The 25,694-nt window shown below is 38.1% G+C and overlaps 1 protein-coding gene across 3 annotated transcripts in view; it reads right to left on the bottom strand.

Moving 5' to 3' along the window:
- The window catches only part of ATAD2B (ATPase family, AAA domain containing 2B), a 121,481-nt gene that overhangs the window by 80,091 nt on the left and 15,696 nt on the right, over positions 1 to 25,694 (bottom strand). For all 3 annotated transcript variants that reach the window (XM_021087782.1, XM_021087781.1, XM_021087780.1), the window contains exons 2-10: positions 19,966 to 20,117; positions 17,002 to 17,051; positions 16,217 to 16,370; positions 14,329 to 14,431; positions 12,237 to 12,345; positions 8,580 to 8,696; positions 5,733 to 5,808; positions 4,460 to 4,558; positions 917 to 1,028 (exon numbers count right to left, since the gene is read on the bottom strand). In XM_021087782.1, the coding sequence (XP_020943441.1) occupies positions 917 to 1,028; positions 4,460 to 4,558; positions 5,733 to 5,808; positions 8,580 to 8,696; positions 12,237 to 12,345; positions 14,329 to 14,431; positions 16,217 to 16,370; positions 17,002 to 17,051; positions 19,966 to 20,117 (972 nt within the window). The remainder of the gene's footprint in view (positions 1 to 916; positions 1,029 to 4,459; positions 4,559 to 5,732; positions 5,809 to 8,579; positions 8,697 to 12,236; positions 12,346 to 14,328; positions 14,432 to 16,216; positions 16,371 to 17,001; positions 17,052 to 19,965; positions 20,118 to 25,694) is intronic.

Here is a 25,694-nt window from a genome sequence, read left to right as displayed (position 1 = left end):
TGTGATCCTCCAAAGGTCAACTTTACCTGAGAAAATCTTATTCTTTAATATTAATTTATCTAGCTGGAGAGAAATTTAATTTTTCCCTTTAGGAGACAACAATGAAAAAAAATGGTTTCAGAAACACTGACCTATCAGAAGAAGCAAGAGAGTTTTTTTTCTCCTAGTCACATCAGTTTAAATATCTAAACAACATTGTAAAAATTATACAGAAAAAAGTGCTCAAAAGAAATACGATAGAAATATGACTAGAAAAAAACAAACTAGAAAAATACGGAATTTAAAAAACAAAAACACTCTAAGAAGAGATAATTTATCTTATAGATAATTTCAAATTTTAGGAGTTAATAGATGCAAACTATTGCATTTAGAATGGATACCAATGAGATCCTGCTTACAGCATTGGGAACTCTATCTTTCATTTGTGATGGAGCATGATGTAGGATAACGTGAGAAAAAGAATGTATATACATGTGGGACTGGGTCACTTTGTCGTACAGTAGAAAACTTACAGAACACTGTAAGCCGACTATAATGGAAAAAATAAAAATCATTAAAAATAACAATAATTTAAAATTTTAAAGAAATACGTTATTCTAACTGACTGGTAGAGACATCTAAAGATAAGACTCAAGGTAGTTCCTGTTGTGGCTCAGCAGAAATGAATCCAACTAGTATCCATGAGGATGCAGGTTCGATCCCTGGCCTCACTCAGTGGGTTAAGGATCTGGTGTTGCCATGAGCTGTGGTGTAGGTCAAAGACACAGCTCCGATCTGGCGTGGCTGTGGCTGTGGCAAAGGCCAGTGGCTTATAGCTCCAATTAGACTCCTAGCCTGGGAATGTCCATATGCTATAGGTGCGGCCCTAAAAAGCCAAAAAAAAAAAAAAAGCTATTTCTAGAAAAACAGAACTTACTGATTTATCAATGTTCATTGGATCAACATCAGCCAAGCTTGCACCCACTTTAACACGTTCTCGGAGAATACCACTAGCTAAATCTTCTGCTCTTAAATTCATAGGCAAACATCTGAAATTCACAAAAATTCAAGTAGATAGCATTAAGTTTCATAATCTTAATGTCATAATAAGTTTAAATCTTTGACGTATTTTCATCTTTCTTTTTCTCATAACTCTTTTTTTTTTTTGCTTTTTAGGGCCGCACCCACAGCATATGCAGATTCCCAGGCTAGGAGTTTAATCGGACTATAGCTGCCGGCCTGTACCACAGCTGCAGCTACGCCAGATCCAAGCCTCATCTGTAACCTACACCACAGCTCATGGCAACATGGTATCCTTAATCCACTGAGCAAGGCCAGGGATCGAACCCTCAACCTCATGGTTCCTAATCAGATTCATTTCCATTGCCCAGGATGGGAACTCCTCATAACACTTAGTTTTAAACTACCTTTCCTAAATTCTTTTCAACAGACCAGAAATAAATTTACTCACTAGATAAAGCAAATAAAAATCATATTCTTTTCGTTCAAAGAGCCCAATCTATTCCAAATTAGAAAGTTAACAAACTGATATTCCATATTATCCAAGTATAAAATAAAAACAGACTTACTATATGTACTATAATATATGGCATTAAATGAACTCAAGCTTTATTATAATATTTAAATTCATTCTCAGATATTATGTGGATGTGCCTACTCAGTTTACATGATTCAAGAAATTTCCTGGAGTTCCCCTACGGCACAGCAGGTTAATCCAATATTGTCACTGCAGTGACTTACTACACGCCTTGGATGAGGCCAAAGAAAAAAAAAAGAAATTTTGGGGATTTCCCATTGTGGCACAGTAGAAACAAATCCAACTAGTAACCACAAAGTTGTGGGTTGGCTCTCTGGCTTTGTTCCGTGGGTTAAAGATCTGGTGTTGCCGTCAGCTATGGTGTAGGTCACAGACGCAGCCAGATCTGGCATTGCTGTGGCTGTGGTGTAGGCTAGCAGCTGTAGCTTTGATTGGACCCCTAGCCTAGGAACCTCCATGTGCTACAGGTGAGGCCCTAAATGGCAAAAAAAGAAAAAAAAAAAAAAAAAAAAAAAAAAAAGACATTTCTTGGAGTTCTCATTGTGGCTCAGCAGTAATGAATCCAACTAGTATCTGGGTTTGATCCATGAGGTTGCAGGTTTGATCCCTGGCCTTGCTCTATGGGTTAAAGATCCAGCATTGCTGTGAGCTGTGGTGTAGGTCAAAGATGTGGCTCGGATCCCAAGTTGCTGTGGCTGTAGTGTAGGCCAGCAGCTACAGCTCTGATTTGACCCCTAGCCTGGGAACTTCCATATGCCATGGGCACAGCCCTAAAAGGAACAAAAAGAAAGAAAGAAAAAAAGAAATTTCTTTGCCTTTTACTCAAGATAAACCAATTTAAGATCATACTTTGAGAATGCAGCTTTATCTTTTACATAACTACCTTAGAATACATCTTTAGCTACCTAAAATCCTACACTAAATTATTTAATTATCCTGAAGAAAATATAATCTACTTCCTCTTTTAACATAAACACCAAAAGATGACATAAACAACAAAGGTATAATTACATAAACACCAAAAGATAACATAAACAACAAAGGTATAATTTATATAACAAACTTACTTTCAGTGACCTTATTGAATCCTAACTTACTTTTAAAATATATTTGCAAAGCAGGTATCAGAATAGTTCAGAGTAAAGAAGCATAATATTCCTTTATTTAAACAGATTTTTCTGAGAGTTCCTGTTGTGGCGCAGCAGAAACAAATCTGACTAATATCCATGAGGTTGTGGGTTCGATCCCTGACCTCACTTAGTGGGTTAAGGATCCAGTGTTGCCATGAGCTGTGACAACAGATGTGGCTTGGATTCTGCATCGCTGCGGCTGTGCTGTAGGCTGGGAGCTGCAGCTCCGATTTGACCTCTAGCCTGGGAATCTCCATACACCGTGGGAGTGGCCCTGAAAAAAAAAAAAAAAAATTTCTGGAGTTGCCTGGTGGCTCAGCAGGTTAAGGATCCAGCATTGTCACTGCTCTGCCTTTCCTGCAGCTGTGACATGGGTTGGATCCCTGCCCCAGGAACTTCCACATGCCACAGGAATGGCCAAAAATAAAATAAAAACAAAATAAAGTAAAATAAACATGGATTTTTCTCTTATATTTTCTTTCCATCATCCACATGAGGAACTTTTCTCAGCATACAATCTACAATCTAGCGCTACCCAAACTTGTTTCCAAGACCAGCTAACTGAAAAGTTGGTATTTCTGAAGTAGATATATTGCCAAGTTATAGAAATGTCTTGCTAAATGTAAAATTTCTAAATAATTTACTTTTAGTATTACAAATATAAGCTACAAAATTAACTTAAATTTTAAAGAATAAATTATTATTCGATGTTTTAATTACTTGCTAGACAAAATACTGATTCTCTCCTCCACGGAAAATGACTTAAAGAAAAGATTTTAGTGAGCCATGCAGTAATCAGAGTTATTTACCCTAGTTAAGAAAAGATCACCAGAGGCACTCATTAAAACAAAACCAAAACAAATTTTCCAACAAAATCCAAAGGCTCATGAAATAATTCTATCAGAAACCAAATCTTACTCTGAGTATTGCAATCATTTTAACACCTAAAATCAGCCTCATTAAATGGATCTGGTTTAGAGGAGAGGTACTGACTATCACAGAAACTGGCCTCTTCCCATAGCTCTTCTCTACCTTCCCACACATTATTTCACTGAGTACTTACAAAGTAAGTAATTTATGAGAAATTCCCCAAGGTTAGATTTCCACTCCACGAATCACTACGGAAAAACCAAGCCAGTGTATTACTATAGTCTAAAATATGTGTTGAAGGAGTTTCCGCTGTGGCTCAGCAGTAACGAACCCAAATAGTATCCATGAGGACGAAGGTTCGATCGCTGGCCTCACTCAGTGGGTTAAGGATCTGGTGTTGCTGTGAGCTATGCTATAAGTCAAAGACGTAGCTCAAAACCCACATTGCTGTTGCTGTGGCACAGGCAGGCAGCTGCAGCTCTGATTTGACCCCTAGCCTGGGAACTTCCATACGCCACAGGTTTGGCCCTAGAAAGCAAAAAAAAAAAAAAAAAAAAAAAAAAAAAAGGGGGGGTGTTGAAAAAAATAAATAAGTGTTGAATGTCACTGTTAGCAAAATGCTACTTCAGGTAATAATCCCATTCAAAAAGTTTAAACTGGAGTTCCCGTCGCGGCTCAGTGGTAACAAACCAGACTAGTATCCATGAGGATGCAAGTTCAATCCCTGGCTTCGCTCAGTGGGTTGGAGACCCAGTGTTGACGTGAGCTGTGGTGTAGGCCAGCAGCTACATCTCTGATTTGACCCCTAGCCTGGGAACTTCCATTTGCCACAAGTGCCCCCCTAAAAAGCAAAAAACCCCAAAAAGCTTAAACTATTATCCCTTTTTTCTACCATGGAAATAACAATTAAAAGTTTACTAACCTATTTCTTGCTCTTGCCATACTCTTTGATTTCCTTCTTTCAAAGCGTTCTTCATCAGAAGAAGTTGTATCACTACTATGAATGGCATGCTTCTTTCTCCTATTAAATTAAAGAGAATAAAATCCCTAAAATCATTACAGTAGCAACAGCCTTTGAAAAACTCATTCTGAGCATCATATCTATTAGCTCAATGGAAAATACATCCACTCATTTATTCAGCAATTATTAATATGTTTGTACTCATGCAACTTACATCTAATGAGATATATATATGGTAAGTTCTACAGAGAAAAAAGAAAAATAGGAGGAGAAGGAGGCTAGAAACTTCTAACAACAAAGCAACCAAGCAACAAATGTAATTTGCATCCAAATTGAGGACTATCTATAGATCAATAAATAACTTTGAGGAGTTCCCTTTGTGGCTCAGTGGTAACGAACTCGACTAATAACCACGAGGATATGGGTTGATCCCTGGCCTCATTCAGTGGGTCAAGGACCTAGCGTTGCTGTGGCTGTGTTGTAGGTCACCAGCTGCAGCTCTAACTGGACCCCTGGACTGGGAACTCCCATATGCCAAAAGTGCAGCCTCCAAAAAACAAAACAAAACAAAAATAATAAAAATATATATAAATAACATTGAAATCTTATTAGAAAGGAGAGTTTGGTTTTTTTTTTTTCCTCCTCTTATTTTCCAGATACTAAAGAAAATAATACACTGGTTTACAAGGAAACAAGGGTTTCTGCTTTGCACTTAAGACATTTATATCCTATTGGAATTTTTTACAAGATGTAAGGAGTATTTTTGAAGAAAAAAACAACAAAACAGGTTATAATCAAAACTACTATGGAGGCATTCCTGTTGTGGCGCAATAGGATCGGTGTTGCCTTGGGAGCAATGGGACACAGGTTCAATCCCCAGCCCAGTACAGTAGGTTAAGGATCTGGCATTGCGGCAGCTGTGGCTTGGATGGCAACTGCAGCTCGGATCTGATCCCTGGCCCAGGAGCTCCATATGCCCCAAGTGTGGCCATAAAATTTTAAAAATCAATAACTACTTCAGGCAAACTGGACCAAGAAGATAATAATCACATACATGGTAAAAACTACTAGTCACTAATTAAAGAAAGATGCTATTTAGTTCCTCCTTGTCATATTATTAACACCATCAACACTTCTATTCCAATTGTATGGCCCTACACTATGTATTACTTAAAGGATATATCTAAATGATAAATGTAAATATTTCCTCCTTTCAAAAACCAACAAAACATACCTGATATGGCTTCTTCTTGCTGGAGATCTGTGAATATCAAACAGTGTGCTTTCCCTCTTTTTTTGATGAGCTGGTACTTAAAGGGAGAAAAAAGGTAACATAACAAAATAATAAATTAAGGCATTAAAGAATCAGGAATTACTTCTGCTAACCTTCTAAATAGAAGCTAGTTATGGAGTTCCTGTTGTGGTGCAGTGGAAATGAATCCAACTAGTATCCCTGAGGATGGGGGTATGATCCCTGGTCTTGCTCAGTGGGTCAGGGATCTGGCGTTGCTGTGAGCTATGGTGTACGTCGCAGCTCTGGAGTAGGCCAGCAGCTGCAGCTCCAATTCGACCCCTAGCCTGGGAACTTCCATAAGCCCTGGATGAGGCCCTAAAAAAAGAGAAAAAAAAAAAGGAAAGTTAAACAAACACCTGATCATAAAACCCAGCCATTCTACTCCTATATGTTTATAAGAAAAATGAAACTATATGTCCAAAGACTTACACGATTATGTTCACAACGACATTATAATAGCCACACAATAAATATCAACAATCCAAATGTCCATCAGCAAGTGAATGGACTGCAGTTCCCTGGTGGCCTAGCAGTAGGATCAGGCATTGTCACTGCTGTGGCTCAGGTCACTGCTATGGCACAGATTTGATCCTTGGCCCAGGAACTTCTACATGCTATGGGTGGATAGATAAACAAATTGTGAGACCGCATACAATGGGACGCTACTTAGCAATAAAAAGGAACACACTACTGTTATATTCAACAACATGGATGTATTGTACAATTATTATGTTAAGTGAAAAAAGTCAGATCAAAAAGAGTATACACTGGGAGATCCCATCGTGGCACAGTGGTTAACGAATCTGACTAGGAACCATGAGGCTGCAGGCTCAATCCCTGGCCTTGCTCAGTGGGTTAAGGATCCGGCATTGCCATGAGCTGTGGTGTAGGTCGCAGATGCGGCTCAGATCTGGCATTGCTGTGGCTCTGGCATAGGCCGGTGGCAACAGCTCTGATTTGACCCCTAGCCTGGGAACCTCCATATGCCTCAGGAGCGGCCCTAGAAAAGGCAAAAAGATAAAAAAAAAAAAAAAAAAAAGTATACACTGTACATAAAATTCAAGAAAATGTAAACTAATCTATGGTGACAGAAAGCAGATCAGATCAATCACTGTCTGAGAGATAGCAGCGGAAGGCAGAAGAAGGTAGGACTAGATTACAAACAGGCAGAACACAATGTAGGGGGGCTGATGAACACGTTGTCTTGATTGTGATGACAGTTTCCTAGGTATATTCCTAAGGTGTTTCCAACTTGCCAAAGTGTACACATGAAATACATGCAATGGCAACGGACTACATATAAATTATACCTGACTAAAGCTTTAAAAAAAAAAAAACCTAGAAAAGTGGTTCACAATCTTTTTTCTGCCCATACCTCCCCCATTATTAACAAGGCTATCTGAGACAGTGATTCCTAACTGGAATAGAAATATCTACATAGTTGGGCAAGCTACTAGTGAGGTAACTCTGTCCAGAGAATCAACCACTGTTTTACAGCAAAAGTGTTTGAATAAAACTATACAGGTTCTTCCTTGAAAACATTATGCTAAGTGAAAGAAGCTACACACAAAAGACCATATTCAGGCAAATCTATAGAGACAGAGAGTACCTTAGTGATTGTCAAGGGCTGGGGGAATGGAGTGCAGAAGTAATATAATGTTCTGGAACTAGAAAGTGGTGATGACTGCACACCCTTGTGAATATACTAAAAAGCAATAAATTGCACAGATTAAAAAATCACCAAAACCCAGAAAAAAATGGTGAATTTCATGATACTTGGATTATATTTCAATTTTTTTGTCTTTTCAGGGCTGCATCCACAGCATATGGAATTGGAGCTATGGCCGCTTGGCCTACACCTCAGCCACAGCAATGCCAGATCCAAGCCATGTCTACAACCTACACTGCCACTCACAGCAATGCCAGATCCTCAACCCACTGAGCAAAGCCAGGGATCGAACCCACATCCTCATGGATACCAGAGGGGTTCGTTACCACTGAGCCACAACAGGAACTCCTCAATTTTTTTAATGGCCACACCTATGGCATACGGAAATTCCTGAGCTAGGGACTTAAATCTGAGCCACAGCTGAGGAACACCAGATCCTTTAAGCCACTGTACCCAGCTGGCAATCAAACCTGCACCTTCGAAACAACCTGAGCCACTACAGTCAGTTTCTTAACCTACTGTGCCACAGCAGGAACTCCTATATTTGAATTTTTTTTTAATTGAAGGGATCAATACTGATGGAATTTCCCAAGAGCTGGGGAAAACAGTCAATGAAACATTGCTGTGGAACCGACTGCTTGCCATGAGATTTAATACCATTAAGATAAACTTTCCCCTTCGACTGCTTGCCATGAGATTTAATATCATTAAGATAAACTTTCCCCTTCTCAAGAAAAAAACAAAAACAAAACACAAACCTACATTACTGACCAAGCTGCATTTTGTGACTTTGAATAAATAACTTAAAGACTTGAAACATAGAGTAACTTGCCCTAAAGAACTGCAAATGAAAGTACTCAATAAAATATAAAGTAATACAAAAAAGTATGAACAGTATTTATTATTAAATGTAAGGTTTTTTAAATAAAATTTACATGCTCTATGTAATTCTATGCTGCAATTATGTCCTTCACCTTAATTAGCTGTGTGTGTAAGTGGAAGTATATATAAGAACAGATGTACTAAACCTATAACAGATTTCACCTTTTAAATTCAGCAACACTAATTTTTTAAGAGGTAAAGCAGAATATTCTACAAAAAAGAAAGAAGTCTCTTACCTATTGGAGGTGCTTGGTATCGATCCACTGTTTTTCTTTGTCTCAAATTGTATGGTCTATCATTTTCTTCTCCTTCTGCCTCTTCAACCTCTATATCTCCATCCTCCTCTTGAGATTCTAGTTTCCCGCACACAAAAATAAAAATAAAAAACATTGTTTTTAATCCACAAGGATTGGTCTGCTCTAGAACTGAATATTCTTTTTTATTTTTTTTTTTGTCTTTTTGCCTTTTTCTAGGGCCGCTCCCGTGACATATGGCAGTTCCCAGGCTAGGGGTTTAATCGAAGCTGTAGCCACTGGCCTACACCAAAGCCACAGCAACGCCAGATCCTTAACCCACTGAGCAAAGCCAGGGATCGAACCTGCAACTTCATGGTTCCTAGTCGGATTCATTAACCACTGAGCCATGACGGGAACCCCTAGAACTGATTATTCTTATTTTGTCTTTTACTCCTTCACTGCAAAGTGTCAACATTGTATTATACAGCATAAATCAATCCAATTAAAAATCAACCTAGATGTAAAAGAAAATGGCTTTATTACAAATAATAAAGTTCTCTGCTAAATAAATCATATTTGAGCTCTTGATTTACCTATGACCTTTCAATCTTATGGTAGGATACCTTCGGTCATACAACATAATAGATGCTAACTCAAAATATTCCTACAACAAACTTCATTCAATGCCCAATTAACCACTGAATAAGGTCAGTATTTACACAATACTTCATAGTTCAAAAAAATATGCTTCAGGAGTTCCCATCGTGGCGCACTGGTTAACGAATCCGACTAGGAACCATGAGGTTGCGGGTTCGGTCCCTGCCCTTGCTCAGTGGGTTAACGATCCGGCGTTGCCGTGAGCTGTGGTGTAGGTTGCAGACGCGGCTCGGATCCCGAGTTGCTGTGGCTCTGGTGTAGGCCGGTGGCTACAGCTCCGATTGGACCCCTAGCCTGGGAACCTCCATATGCCGCAGGAGCGGCCCAAGAAATAGCAAAAAGACAAAAAAAAAAAAAAATATATGCTTCAAAGATAATTATTAATGTTACGGCAAAGGCAATTTTTTCGGCAGTATAATGGTTTGTTAGGCTTGTTGACAACAGGTAAAAATGAATTAGTTACATTTTGGCAGAAAAATTCAGGCAGAGATCGGGAGAAAGCATGAAGTAGATATCTGGGGCATTGGTAATAGTTTATTTCTTGACATAAGTCATCACTTTATGGTAATTCACCTATTTACACACTTAAAAATAAATTAGAAGGTACATAAAACCTAAAAGTGCTTGGGGGGTTTTATTTTTTGGGGGATTTTTTTGGTTTTTGATTTGGCAGTGCTCAGGGCATGTGGAAGGTCCTGGGCCAAGGACTGAACACAAGCCACATTGAGTCTTTAACCACTAGGCCACCAGGGAACTCCCTAAAAGTTTATTTTTAAAAAGTGGTTGGGAGTTCCCGTCGTGGCGCAGTGGTTAACGAATCCGACTAGGAACCATGAGGTTGCGGGTTCGGTCCCTGCCCTTGCTCAGTGGGTTAACAATCTGGCGTTGCCGTGAGCTGTGGTGTAGGTTGCAGACGAGGCTCGGATCCCGCGTTGCTGTGGCTCTGGCATAGGCTGGTGGCTACAGCTCCGATTGGACCCCTAGCCTGGGAACCTCCATATGCCGTGAGAGCGGCCCAAAGAAATAGCAAAAAGACAAAAAATAAAATAAAAATTAAAAAAAAAGTGGTTGGCTATAGCTTTGATGTATCATCTATTTATACCTTAAAATAAAAGTCTGATGAAAATTTACAGGCTTATGGTCCCCACATTCAATGTACTTTATGATTAAATTTAAACAATAAGAATTGTCAATATAATAAATCATATTAAGGCACAGGAAAAATTTTAAAGCTGTTAGTGATGCAGTGTGAAATAGGAGCCTAGAAAGGCAAAGGACTTTACATTGCACTCATGACATTAGAAAGTTTATTCTAAGCTTTAAAAATGTTGGGAGTGCCCACTGGAGCACAGCGGATTACGGATCTGGCATTGCCGCAGCTGTGGCATAGGTGGTAGCTGAAGCTTGGATTCAATCACTGCCCTAGGAACTTCCATATGCCATGGGTGCCACCAAAAAAAAAAAAAAAAAAAAAGAGTTCATTATTAGGTTACAGAGAAATCAGCAAATATAGCATTAACTAAATAACACCATAAATTATTTGTGTCCAAGTAAGTTTCTTAAATCTTCAGAAAAAATTACTTAAAAAAAAAAATCTCCAAAACAACACATTATTTTTTACAGGAAGATTTTCTATATGGAAGATCTATATGGAACTCCACAGAAGTGTTCAGATAATGAAAAGACAAAAATCACACTACAAATCTGTCTCACCTATACAGATTTTCTCCAAAGGAAGCAATATAGAGGTTCTAGCTATAATAATATCTGCTCGATAAAATACCTAAATTAGAAATATCATCTCTTTAAAACTTGTTAATATTAATTATCGAATTTAGAAACAAACCCATTTTTTTTTCATCTAAGCTATACAAATAGTAGGAACTAGTAAGATTTCCTAATAAAAATACAACTACTCTTGCATTTAGAGTAGACCAAATCTTCTAAAAGCTCATTTTAATTAAGAAGGGTAATTCCTGGGAGTTCCCGTCGTGGTGCAGTGGTTAACGAATCCGACTAGGAACCATGAGGTTGCGGGTTCGGTCCCTGCCCTTGCTCAGTGGGTTAACGATCCGGCGTTGCCGTGAGCTGTGGTGTAGGTTGCAGACGCGGCTCGGATCCCGAGTTGCTGTGGCTCTGGCGTAGGCTGGTGGCTACAGCTCCGATTCAACCCCTAGCCTGGGAACCTCCATATGCCGCGGGAGCGGCCCAAGAAATAGCAAAAAGACAAAAAAAAAAAAAAAAAGAAGGGTAATTCCTACAGAATTAAATCCTACAAATGGTCATCAACTTATGGTCCATGGGGAAAACATGGTTTCATCTGTTCTCCAGGGGTACAAATTCAGTCAGGATTCTTTTTTTTTTTTTGGCTGCACCCAAAGGATGTGAAAGCTCCCAGACCAGGGATCAAACCTGTGCCACAGATGACCTGAGCCACTGCAGTGACAATACCAGGTTCTTAACCCACTGAGCCACAAGGGAACTCCTTAGTCAGAGTTCTTCAATTCAGAACCCAGACAGCTCTCAGAATGGAGCAACACAACTCACTCCACTAGTATTAGCAGTGTTTCTTTCTCTTCATAATTTACTATTCCTTTGTTCATACCTAAATTTGAGACTCCAATAATTGGAGATTTAGAAGCTATATAAAGAGATGGCTATGGACATAGATTTCTAGTTACAAGGTACCTATATACAAAAGAAGCTTCACCTAACAAGCCAATCTGCCCATAGCAAATGCTACACCAAATTAGATCACTAAGGACTATCAATAGCTACTAATAGGATATATTATACAACAATGCATAGTCATTTTTCAAAATGAAGGAAATGAAAACTCAGAAATGCCAGTGGAGTAAAAATTATTCCAAATTATGCAACATAGACTTCTAAAGCCAAAAATCACCCACTCAGCAATATTATACATATATTACTCTTATATATTTTTCTTCCCTCCCACCTTAACTTTGTAGTATTTATTTCAAAAGATGCTCTACAAACCTTCTTCTTCACCCTCAGTAGAAACTTCATGATGATTTTGTATCCCATAACTGTTTCTTCTCAGCGACTTTCTTCGCCTTTTCACTCTCGAATACATATCCATGTTTTCCTTTTAAAAGAGAAATCTGTCAAATACTGACATGAAATTTATTCCCAGCTAAAAACACCACTGACAAAATGGGACAAGCCCACTCAATAAAATTTATTGAGCATCTATTTACAAGGCACAGATTTATGAAAATGGAGTTTACTGAATTCAATAAATGTAAGAAACAAGAGGAAAAATAAAACATATACAATATTTGAACATTTAAAACTACAATGTCATGGACATACTTTCTCCTTAAGCAAATTACAGCCTAATAGGATGAAATAAGTCAAGTCACAGGTAACTATAAAAGAAAGTAAAAAAAAAAAAAAAGGAGGAGTTCCCGTCATGGCGCAGTGGTTAACGAATCCAACTAGGAACCATGAGGTTGCGGGTTCGGTCCCTGCCCTTGCTCAGTGGGTTAACGATCCGGCGTTGCCGTGAGCTGTGGTGTAGGTTGCAGACGCGGCTCCGATTCCGAGTTGCTGTGGCTCTGGTGTAGGCCAGTGGCTACAGCTCCTATTCAACCCCTAGCCTGGGAACCTCCATATGCCGTGGGAGCGGCCCAAGAAATAGCAACAACAAAAGACAAAAAAAAAAAGAAAGTAAAACAAGTTTAATGCCATAAAGAAAGGTACAAAGGGAGTTCCCGTCGTGGCGCAGAGGTTAACGAATCCGACTAGGAACTATGAGGTTGTGGGTTTGATCCCTGGCCTCACTCAGTGGGTTAAGGATCCGGAGTTGCCATGAGCTATGGCGTAGGTTACAGACGCAGCTCGGATCCCACGTTGCTGTGGCTGTGGTGTAGGCTGGTGGCTACAGCTCCAATTAGACCCCTAGCCTGGAACCTCCATATGCCGAGGGCAAGGCCCTAGAAAAGACCAAAAAAAAAAAGAAAGGTACAAAGTGCTCTGGAGTTCAGACACCCTCCTCCCCTTGCTAAGTATGTTTGGAGGTAGCACATGAAAGAAGCCTTGAAACAAAGGCACAGAATTGCATCACTCCCTAATTAGAAGTATTAACAGAAGTAAAAGAAGAACAAGAATGATTTGTTTACACTTGTGCAATGATGTATGAGAAGATAAATTTGAAACCAGATTATGAAGTTGCCAAGGGTTTTTTTTGTTTTGTTTTTTGTTTTTTGTTTTTTGCCTTTTTTCTTTTTAGGGCCACACCCACGGCATATGAAGGTTCCTAGGCTAGGGGTCGAATCAGAGCTGTTCCCACCGGCCTATGCCAGAGCCACAGCAATGCCAGATCCGAGCCTCGTCTGCAACCTACACCACAGTTCATGGCAATGCCAGATCCTTAACCCACTGAGCAAGGCCAGGGATCAAACCTGCAACCTCTGGGTTCCGTCAGATTTGTTTCCACTGCACCACGATGGGAACTCCAAGGTATTTTTTACTTAAATCAGTACATATTTTAAAAAGATTAAAGGTTCAGATCAGAAAAGTGACAGAATCAGAGCTCTACTTTAAGATGACTCTCTGGCAAAGGTGTAGAGGGTCTCCGGGGGAAGGCTGTGGCAAACAGGGTATGGCTAAAAAAAGAAAGAAAACAATACGATCCCAGATTAAACTGGAAACAAAGGGAGTTCCTGAAGTGACTCAACAGTAATGAACCCAACTAGGATCCATGAGGATGCAGGTTCAATCCCTGACCTTGCTCAGTGGATTAAGGACCCGGCGTTGTGGTGAGCTGTGGTGTAAATGACAGACAAATTCAGACCCTGCATTGCTGTGGCTGTGGCATAGGCTGGCAGCTGCAGCTCCGACTCAACCCTTAGCCTGGGATCTTCCATATGCCACACAGGTGCAGCCCTAAAAAGCAGCAAAAAAAAAAAAAAAAAAAAAAATTGGAAACAAAGAAGGAACAATTCTGTTAATTCAAGCAATCTAAATCCTGTACTCACTTTCTCTCTTTCTCTCCCCGTCTCTTTCTCTGAATTCTTCAATCAAAATAAAAAATACCTGCAAAGCTTGTTAAAGTTAATATACTCACAAATTCTGTATCTGTCCACATTCGAAGCCGTTCTACTTCTCCTGATCGACGATTCCTTCTGATGTTAATGTTGTCCATCTCTTGTAGTACAGCTTCGGCAGTACTACAATTATATAATAAAACCAGGGTTTAGAAAATTGTGGGATCATACATTGTTGTCATACATGTAAAAGAGCTCTTCGTCAAAACATAATTAAATCATCTCTAATAACACTACTGTACGTAACATTCCAATTAATAACTGTTTCTGAACTGGTACCCAACAGAAGATAATGCCTCATAAAAGGTTGGAAACAGAACATCTTCTACATTAATATATTAAAAGTTATAAATAGAAGACTTTTGTTTATAAGTCTAAATATTTAAATTCATAATAGTACTACAAATAACTATCAGACCCAAGGTACCGGGCGGGGGGGGAATTCAATCTTTTTATTTGAAGATGGTGTTGAAAACCGTATAGAATAAAAGATCTGGGAGTTTCTGCTATGATACAATGGGTTAAGGACCTGGCATTGTCACAGCTGTGGCATAGATCATAGCTACAACTCAGATTCAATCCATGGTCCGGGAACTTCCATATGCCACAAGAGTGGCAGGAAAAAAAAAAAAAAAGATTAAAAGATCTGTAAGAAGTTTAAAGACAATATAATGTTAATTGAACAGATACTTTTAGAAATTAGAGGATATTAACATCCACGAAATATATGCTAACATTGGCATATTTTATCTTTTAAACACATACATCGCACTTACTAAATAGTACTCCAGATACTAAGTACTTAACAAGTAATAACTAATACTCAAATCTAACACTATCACTATCGAACATAATTTCCCCTCCTCTCAAATAGGGATTATTCTGACCTCCCTTCTCCAGGCTTTTGTAAGGATTAAGTAAAATGATTTATTATCTGAGAAGAATAAAGCTTCACTGCATGTGGATGCTAAACAGTCAGCTAGGATCATTCACTAGCTACATCCCATATATACAGTCTCAAAAGACTCAATTTGGAATCTTAACTAAGCAAAATTATATTTACTGTGTATCAAATTATAATGGAACTTAATATTGCTTGAAAAATATCAAAAACAGGGAGTTCCCATTGTGGCTCAGCAGGCTGAATACCCAACACTGTCTCTGTGAGAATGTGGGTTCGATCCCTGGCCTCGCTTAGTGAGTTAAGGATCTGGCACTGCCACAAGGTGCAGTGTAGGTCACAGGCGCAGCTTGGATCTGAAGCTCCAATTCAACCCTCTAACCTGGGGAACTTCCATATGCTACAGGTGCAGCTTAAAAAAAAAAAAAAAAAAATCAGGGAGTTCCCATTGTAGCTCAAGATCGTTACAAACCCAATTACTATCCATGAGGATGCGGGTTCAATCACTGGTCTCACTCAGTGGGTTAAGGTTCTGGTGTTGCGGTGAGCTATGGTGTAGATCGGAGACATGGTTCAGATCCCACATCACTATATGGCGTAGGGTGGCAGCTGCAGCTCCAATATTACCCCTAGCCTGGAAACTTCCATATGTCATAGGTGCAGCCCTAAAAAGCAAAAACAAACAACCAACCTAAAAAAAAAAATCTACAAATGTTAAATGAACAAATATTAAAAGACTATAGTAGTGAAGACAAAATAAAATTACTTTTTATATTAACTATGAACAATAGTTTAAAGAGCTTAGAATAAGAAAAATTAAGCTATTACATAAACTGCATTAAATCTAGTAAAGTGATGAGAAACTGACAATCATTGCATGCTTAATTTGAATTAAGTTTTGAAATAACTTTTGATTGCTAAGTCAGTGCTTAAGTTAGTTTTTAAAACATAACTGGCTTAAAAAAACAGCAATTATGTCAAAGTGCTTACTACAAAAGCAGTCATACCTATTGACTAGTTGATCAAATAACAAACTCTGGTTCACGCTTTCAAATCTGTTTTTCCTGGAACGACAACTTTTTCTGACTTCTATGTCACCATTTATACAAGAAAGGTCCCCATCTCCCTTCTTTTCTCCTCGAAGGGGATGGCTTCGAAGGGCTATAAGAAGAGAGAGATTTCCATTTCAAGGTATAGAGTATAAAAAGAAAAAAAAATCAAAATTACTTTCAAAAGATTATTAAAAGTTTACCACAACCTCTTAACTAGTTTTAATACTAAATAATTAAAATTTCTATAACTCTTTACAATCTGCCATAAATTATTTCAATCGGGAGTTCCCGTCATGGCGCAGCGGAAACGAATCCAACTAGGAACCATAATAAGGTTGAGGGTTTGATCCCTGGCCTTGCTCAGTGGGTTAAGGATCTGGCATTGCCATAACCTATGGTGTGGTAGCAGATTCGGCTTGGATCTGGCGTTGCTGTGGCTGTGGCGTCAGCTGGCAGCAACAGCTCTGATTAGACGCCTAGCCTGGGGACCTCCATATGCCACAGTGTGGCCCTAAAAAGACAAAAGACAAAAAAATAAATAAATAAATAAATAAATAAAATTATTTCAATTGTATTGATTTCTAACTCTTTAACAATTACATACATATTCACTATGATTGAAATCTAGTCATTTCAAACTGTATACCGAGCATACTAGTAAATCGCTATTTTACCCCACTTTAACACTCTAAAATTAAAAGAACTTCAATACTAACCAGTTTCATTAACAGAATACTCACATAAGCTACTATGTCCGTTTGGTAATGCAGCACCAGGCTGAGAAGTTAACCTAGAATACAATTATATTTAATATGCAAACATATCAATTCATTTAAAGAAGCAAGAAATGTAATACTAGTGGAATAGTCTTAACCTTTAAAATGTCAATGATGTAATATTATTTTTTAAGTGTAAGGACATTCTTTTTTTACCCTAAGATTGAGAATATATCAATTAACAAAATAAACTAGCTAAGAGTCATTTCATTATTTCTATTTTAAGAAAAGCTTTAATAACAGATTATAAATTAAACTTGCTCTGTCTTCAGCTCTATAAACTAAAATCCAATGAAAAGGCTTAAGCTAAATATGTACCATTAAGTTAACTGATTCATTTCCTCAGAGCCACACAGGAACTCCTGGAGCTAAAATTAAGAGTGATGGCTCCAATCAAAATCTTTAGAGGAGTTTCCATTGTGGCTCAGCAGAAATGAATCTGACTAGTATCCAGGGGTAGCAGGATCGATCCCTGGCCTTGCTCAGTGGGTTAAGGATCAGGCATTGCCATGAGCTGTGGTGCAGGTCACAGACGCAGCTCGAATCTGGCATTGCTGCGGCTATGGTGTAGGCCAGCAGCCACAGCTCTGATTTGACCCCTAGCCTGGGAACCTCCATACGCCATGGGTACGGCCCTAAAAAGACAAAATGATAATAGAAATAGTAAATTCTATTAGCTTTCATTATTTCTTAAGCTTTTTATTCAAAACGTACTTAATATTTTTTTTAAAAAATATCAGGAATATCCCTGGATTTGTTCAGTGGGATAAGGATCCAGTGTTGCCGGGAGCTGGCACAGACCGGCAGCTACAGCTCTGATTAGACCCCTAGCCTGGGAACCTCCATATGCCATGGGAAGCAGCCCTAGAAAAGACATAAATAAATAAATAAATAAAAATAAAAGAAATATCAAACTCTAAGGTAACTAAATGGAAGCAAAACTCTCTTCCCCACAAAAATTTAAGGCCTTTTTATATGAAAGACATGATCCAAGATTAATTTACATAGAAGATTTGTGAGTGGATAAGATGTGGGAAATCTACTGTATTAAATACTCGTACTTGAATTAAACTGTTAAAATTATCATACAATTAAAGCTCAAACATTTTACACTAAAAGCACATTTTTACAAACATTTATCTAGAAAAATAAGCCTGATTCACTCATTTAATTAATATAGGATACAGATTAAAACATGTAGATCAAGTGTAGAAGGGTAATTAAAGGGTAGTACTTAAGTAACATTATTACAGGGATATAGATCTGTTTCATCTCACATATGAATGAGTATGGGAAAGTTAAAAAAAAAAAAATAAGGAGTTCCCATTGTGGCTCAGCAGGTTAAGGACCCAACGTAGTCTCCATGAAGATGAGGGTTCAATCCCTGGCCTCGCTCAGTGGGTTAAGGATCTGGTGTGGTGGCAAACTGCAGCATAGGTCACAGATGCAACTCAGCCCTGGTGTGGCTGTGGTGCAGGCCTGCAACTACCGCTCCGATTCAATGCCTAGCCTGAGAACTTCCATATGCTACAGGTGCTGCCATTAAAAAAAAAAAAAAAAAAAAAAAAAAGAGTATAATTTATGTATTTTTCTACTAAGCTCCTAGACAATACAAAATAAAAATTCTAAATAAAGTGGTATATATTAAAATAGGCACAGACTCTAGACACGAGCAAATGTACAAATGCCTGTCAAAGTCTATATAACCCCAAAAACTATTTTCATTTAAGACTAACAATACACACAATTTATCTACATAGATAAAATCAAAATATTGTCAAAAAAGAATTCTCTCTTTTTTTTTTTTCTTTTTTGGCTGCTCCGCAGCATATGGAGTTCCCAGGCCAAGGATCAGATCAGAGCTGCAGTTGTGACATACGCTGTAGCTGCAGCAACTCGGGGTCCTTAACTCACTGTGCCAGGCCAAGGATCGAACTTGAGCCCCAGGGCTGCAGAGATGCCACTAATCCTGTTGTGCCACAGCAGGAACTCCAATTCTCTTTCACTTTTGTTTGCAGTTGGCACATCACCAGCACTTCTGCATCAAAGACTTTGGAGTAAAGAGAAGCTAAAGAGTCTGAGCTTAAAATTTAAATCTTTTCTAAGTGTACCTATCCTATCTACATTAAATTAGTACCTTTTACTTTGGTAGGTGAGCAAAACTATTTTCCTAATACATATTGAAAAAGACATAAAGAAAATTTAATTTGAAGACATTTAAATGAAAATAATTCTTTAAAAAATTCAAATTTTGGAGTTTCCATCGTGGCTCAGCAGAAACGAATCTGACTAGCATCCATGAGGATCCATGAGGGTTCGATCCCTGGCCTCACTCAGTGGGTTAAGGATCCGGTGTTGCCGTGAGCTGTGTGGTGTAGATCACAGACGTGGCTCAGATCCCGCATTGCTATGGCTGTGGCTTAGGCTGGCTGGCAGCTACAGCTGCAATTCAACCCCTAGCCAGGGAACTTCCATATGCCATGGCGTGGCCCTAAAAGACCAAAAAAAAAAAAAAAAAAAAAAAAAAAAAATTCAAATTTTATTACATTTTAGTATACCAATTCAAGTGAAATATTTAATAATTTTAGAAAGGAGATTTTAATCTGATCTTTCAAGTAAAAAATATAATTCTAACCACAGTTTTTTTATTTAAATTTTCAAGATTGTAAACATTTAAGACCTATCGAAATCCTTATTATCTTAGTAATAATAGTTTCTATGATATACTACGTATTTTTAGAAGACAAATATATTTTGGCATATTTAGAGAAACTAATTTACATACAAAAAATATAAAATAAGCTTAATACAATTTACAAGTATTTCTAAACAGGTGGCTTTACAATTTAAGAAAATTAGCCTTAATACCAGTGTTGAATCTTATCAAATAATTCAAGAGAAAACAACAGATGAGTTCTCCCTTCTCACCTGGTCTGTCCAGTTGATATGTTCCATTCCTCTCGCTGACCAGTACTTCGTGATTTTGATTTGTCTTTGCAAACAGAATCAGGTTGTTTCAAAGTGCGTTTGGCTGGAGGAGACACGTGGCTATCACTTAAACTACCATCAACTTCAGCTTTCTGGAAGGCAAAGTTTAAAATGTATTTTTATTATTCCTATCAAAATATACAGAATTCTTAAATTCTTGGATAAAATAAGTGCTTATTCAACCAATAAATATTTACTGAACGAATCCCTCTATGAGTGTAGCAGAATATAATCATCTGTAAATATAGGAAAAAGTTAGAAAAATTAAATTTATACTCAGAAAAGTATATTTAGCTTCTTGTTTTTACTTTAAAATAGTTTCAGGAGTTCCTGTCATGGCACAGTGGAAACAAATCCAACTAGGAACCATGAGGTTGCAGGTTTGATCCCTGGCCTCACTCAGTGGGTTAAGGATCTGGCGTTGCCGTGGGCTGTGGTGTAGGTCACAGACGAGGCTCGGATGCTGCATTGCTGTGGCTGTGGCAGCTGTAGCTCCAATTCGACCCCTAGCCTGGGAACCTCCATGTCACAGGTGCGGCCCTAAAAAGACAACAGACAAAAAGAAAAAAAAAAAAAAAAAAAGAAAATAGTTTCAGGGAGTTCCTGTCCTGGCTCAGTGGTAACAAACCCAACTAGGATCAATGAGGACGCGGGTGCGATCCCTGGCCTTGCTCAGTGGGTTAAGGATCTGGCATTGCCATGAGTCTGTGATGTAGGTCACAGACGAGGCTCAGATCCTGCATTGCTATGGCTGTGGAATAGGCCAGCAGCTGTAGCTCCTATTCGACCCCTAGCCATTTGGAACTTCCATATGCCATGAGTGTGGCCCTAAAAAGCAAAAATAAATAAAAAATAAATAAAAATTTAAAAATAAGGAGTTCCCCTCATGGTGCAGCAGAAACGAATCCGACTAGGAACCATGAGGTTGGGGGTTCAATCTTTGGCCTTGTTCAGTGGGTTAAGGATCTGGCATTGCCGTCAGCTGTGGTGTAGCTCTCAGACTCGGCTCATATCCACCATTGCTGCGGCTGTGGTGCAAGCCAGCAGCTGTAGCTCCGACTGGACCCCTAGCCTGGGAACCTCCATATGCCACAGGTGCGGCCCTAAAAAGCAAAAATAAATAAATAAATAAACCAAAAAACAAAAAAATAAAAGTTTCAGGCCTACAGAAGAGGTGTGTGCATGTAACTTTTTATGACGTGATTCCTCATTCCTCTTCTAAATACTCCAATGTGTTAACTCCCGAAATAAAGACCCTCTGCTACATTAGCATCATTCAAGCCTCCCAGTTAGGAAATTAGCATTGATTTAACACAGAGCCAACCCACAGACACATTCAAATTTTATCAAATGTCTCAACAATGTCCTTTTCTTTCTGGTTCAGGATCCTATCTAGGAATATACATTGTATATAGTTATCAGATCTACTCTGTCTCTCTTTTTTTTTTTTTTTTTTTGTCTTTTTGTCTTTGTTGTTGTTGCTATTTCTTGGGCCGCTCCCGCGGCGTATGGAGGTTCCCAGGCTAGGGGTTGAATCGGAGCTGTAGCCACCGGCCTACGCCAGAGCCACAGCAACACGGGATCCGAGCCTCGTCTGCAACCTACACCACAGCTCACGGCAACGCCGGATCGTCAACCCACTGAGCAAGGGCAGGGATCGAACCCGCCACCTCATGGTTCCTAGTCGGATTCGTTAACCACTGCGCCACGACGGGAACTCCTACTCTGTCTCTTTAAATCTGGAACAGTTCTTTAGTCTTTCCCCATTTTATGCCCTTAACTGTAAAGGATATAGGCTCTTCATTCTCTAGCATGACCATCAGTCTGGGTCTATCTGATGTTCCTCGTAACCCAATTTAGGCTATAACATTCAAGGAACAGATATATAGATGAGATACTATGCATACATATTATACCGACCCATCATTAGATATAACTGATCACTTAGTCAAGTTAGTGTCTGCCAGATTTCTCCACTGAAAAAGTCACTATTTTTCCCTTTGTATTTGATTAGTTTATATGGAATCATTCTGATAATTCACCAATATCCTATTTCTCGTCAAACCTCTCTACCCACTAGCCAAAGCATTCACTGACTATTCTTGCCTTTAATACCGCTATGGTGGTGATTATCTAATCCCATTACTCCTTCAGTATTTTTTAGTTGGCATTCTACTTTAAAGAACTTTCCCTCCCCAACCCTCCTTTCCTTTTCATTCACTCATTTATTCATATCAGTATGGACTCATGGATTCTTACTTTATCCTATGGGTTATTACCCATCCCTCTATTTTTTTCTGCTCAAATTATACTAGATTTGGCTATCAGGAACCTTTCAAAGTGGTTCCTGTATCCTTCTGACATGTCCCCACCATTGTGAGTATTTCCTTACTTTCTGGCACAAAAGAACTCTCCAGACTCAACTAGTACCTTCCCTCCCTCACCCTATAAATTGAGCTAAATTGAGCATTAGCTTCTTTTCGTCAAGGATAGTATTCGGAAATCAAGATCTGGGCATAAGGTGTGCTCCTTGTTACTGGGGTTTCACCGCTATTGAGTCCTCTCAAAGAGAAAGCTAGGAAGTATATTACTACATATACATACATATAAATATACATATCTATACCTATTTCTTACCCACCTGTACACAAATAATAAAAAACAAATGTGTGTACACCAGTGCTTCCAATTCTAATTCCATACCTATGTTTCTTTTTAGATTTTCCATTTTTATAAGTCCTTCCCCATGAGAAACACAACTTCCATTATTTTCAATACAATTGCTCTTTCAATTAATTAATTTGTTTAATATAATCAGTCTCTCAACCAGAGACCTACATCCATCGCACACTAATCCCTCCCCAGCCTCATGTCTTCAAACTACAGGCGTAACTGTCTTTGCAGTCACAGCAGCTATCCTCTTCACCACCCAATTCCTTGAATACTGGACAGGTGGGTAAGAGAGTGGAGAAAAGAGCTATGTTTTCTTCAGAGAAGATTTAATTCACATGGTAATACTTTATCAATTGAGATTATAGATAATATTTTAAAAGCATGTATAATCCTTTTCAATATGCTACCATTTAAATATATTTGAGTTTTCTTAAATTTCTTTTAAGAAAAATACAAAAAGTATCCATTTCATAAATGTCATTTCTGTATATTTTCCCAAAGCAACCCAACTACATTATACAATTAGTCAAATGTAGCCACTCACAAAAAGAATGTAGCCACTCACAAAAAGAAATACTTGCAATATACGTTTAAAGGTATCCAAATATATAGCCTATAGACTATTCACTTACTAAAAACTTTTTCACAAAAAGACAAATTTCTAATTTTGTGCTGTAATGCTAGTTACCACGAGCTAGTTTTAAACCCACAAGACCACATTCCTACTAAAAGGCACAAAGGGAAAAACAATTAGAAATTCAAACATTAAACTGTCTATAATTAAGGATAATAAACATGTTAATTATGTAACATACACCATCACTTATTAGTTTGAGCTCTCAAGAAAACTGGTTAGCTACTTTCAAACTATCCCTCAGTAGAGGGGGGTAAATCCACTTAAGATGCAATTCAGTCATATAATAGTACTTAACGGTAAATATGCTTAATGTGCTTAAAAAATGAATGCTTTTTAAATTGTATTATTTCACTTCCCCAGGCCCTTGCCTTCTCCAGTCCCACCCTTTAACTCAGTATTTAGCTGAGTAAATACTACAGCTCAGATATAAGTCAACTAACTCTAGACCAAGGTCACAAGGCTAACAAATGACTGACAGAATTAGGGGGAGGAAAAAAAAAAAAAAAAAAAACTAGAATTTAGGTGCTTCCATTCCTAATACAGTTCTCTGTCTACTACCTCAGACACTTCACCCTATAAAACCAATGTTAAAGTGGGCCTCGAAGGTCATCTTAATTCCTCGTCCAAGACTTGATCAGGCTCTATATCCGTCACTTCAAATATGCTCTACCCCAGACCTATCCAATCAGAAACCATTTATAACAAGATCTCCAGATGATTCTCATACACATTAGAGTTTGGAAACCATTATTATATAACACATTCAACAAACAGTCACAGCGGAAGCACTGACTATATGTTTGAAGACACAGTTGTGAATAAAGAAACTGATACCTGTGAAATACTTTACCCATTTAGACAGCCCAGGCCAGCATCACTTGTAATCAAATCCCACCACTCACCCTTCAAGACCCATCTCTCCCTCAAAATCTTACCTGAATAATCTAACCTAAATCGCCCTCTTCCCTTTGTAGCTGCAACTCTCCATTCTGGCACTTGATAATATCAAATTTAGCATTATATACTTACCATTTTTTAAGATGGCACATCCAAGTCTTGAGGTTCAAGCAAGATTTTAAGTTCTTTAATTATAAAAGATACACCACTTCTTTTGAATTCCAGACGATATAAAGCAAAACAAACAAACAAAAAAAAAGGGCACGATTTCCCCAACCTCCCAAGTTTGTTCAGGACATTTTTAGGAAGGTCCATGGTCAAATACATCTAAGAAATGATGAGGTCCAAGGTTTTTCACTTGACTTCTATGAGTCTTTAATATGTTAATATGCAGTACAAATCTCTGAAGTATGGAAGATACTATATAATATTTCACAAACTTATTTGATCAAGCTCTTTTTTCATGGAGCATCTGTAGGTACTGAAGTTTCAAAAACACACTCTAGGAGTAAGTACTGTGTGCATATTGAATTAAAGACAAAATAGTCATGTTTTAAATAATGTGAGTTATATAACTCTTTGAATATCAATTTAAATGATTTTGTATGTTTATTAGTCATTCTCCCATATGCTACCAACTTTTTACAGCTCCATTCAGGAGTATCTCTCAAAGTATGTTCTACATACTAACTGAATCAGAATGTACCTGAATTTCTCATTAAAGAAACATAACCTGCTAAACTAGAATCTCTGGAGATGGGATATTTTAAATGAGGGCCTCTAAATGATTCTTAGTACACAAAAGTCTGGGGACCTCTGGCATATAAAACAATTTAAGTATAAAATATGATGCACATCATCCTAACTGCTGCACTATATTAATGTACTACTATCATAATGAAAGGGTTTCAATCTTGACTTGGCTCAGTGACAAAGACCTCAGAATAAATAGCACTACAAAAGCATCCTTCCAAAAAAAAAAAAAAAAAAAGAAAAAAAGATTCCTTCCCTCCAAAGAAATCTAGGGATTTCAGTAAAGCAAATAACCAAGATGTAAATACTACAAAATAATTACTTCAATGCCATTTAATTAACCTCAAGCTTTGGGAGAGCTTTTACCTACAAACCTGATACTAACAGTTCGTCTTTAATGGGATGATCATAATGCTCAACTTTAACTTCTTCAAAGCATTTTACTAGTTAATTATAAACTAACCCTTTGAAAAAAGGCGTTGCCAGTTTCGGGACAAAAATATTTAAAAGGGATTATGCAATCTACCCACAGACATTTAGTAATATGTGTCAGAGTGATTACAACCCATGAGCAAGAAAGGCATTCAAACTAAGGGAATAATTTCATTTAACAAACATCTGTTGAACACCTACTGTGATTATAAGACATGGGAGGGAGGCAATGGTAAAAAAAAAAAAAAAAAAAAAAGATTAAAACCTATTTAAACCC

The sequence above is a fragment of the Sus scrofa genome, chromosome 3, assembly GCF_000003025.6.
Source record: "Sus scrofa isolate TJ Tabasco breed Duroc chromosome 3, Sscrofa11.1, whole genome shotgun sequence".
NCBI lineage: Eukaryota > Metazoa > Chordata > Mammalia > Artiodactyla > Suidae > Sus > Sus scrofa.
This window is presented reverse-complemented; position numbering and strand designations above follow the sequence as displayed.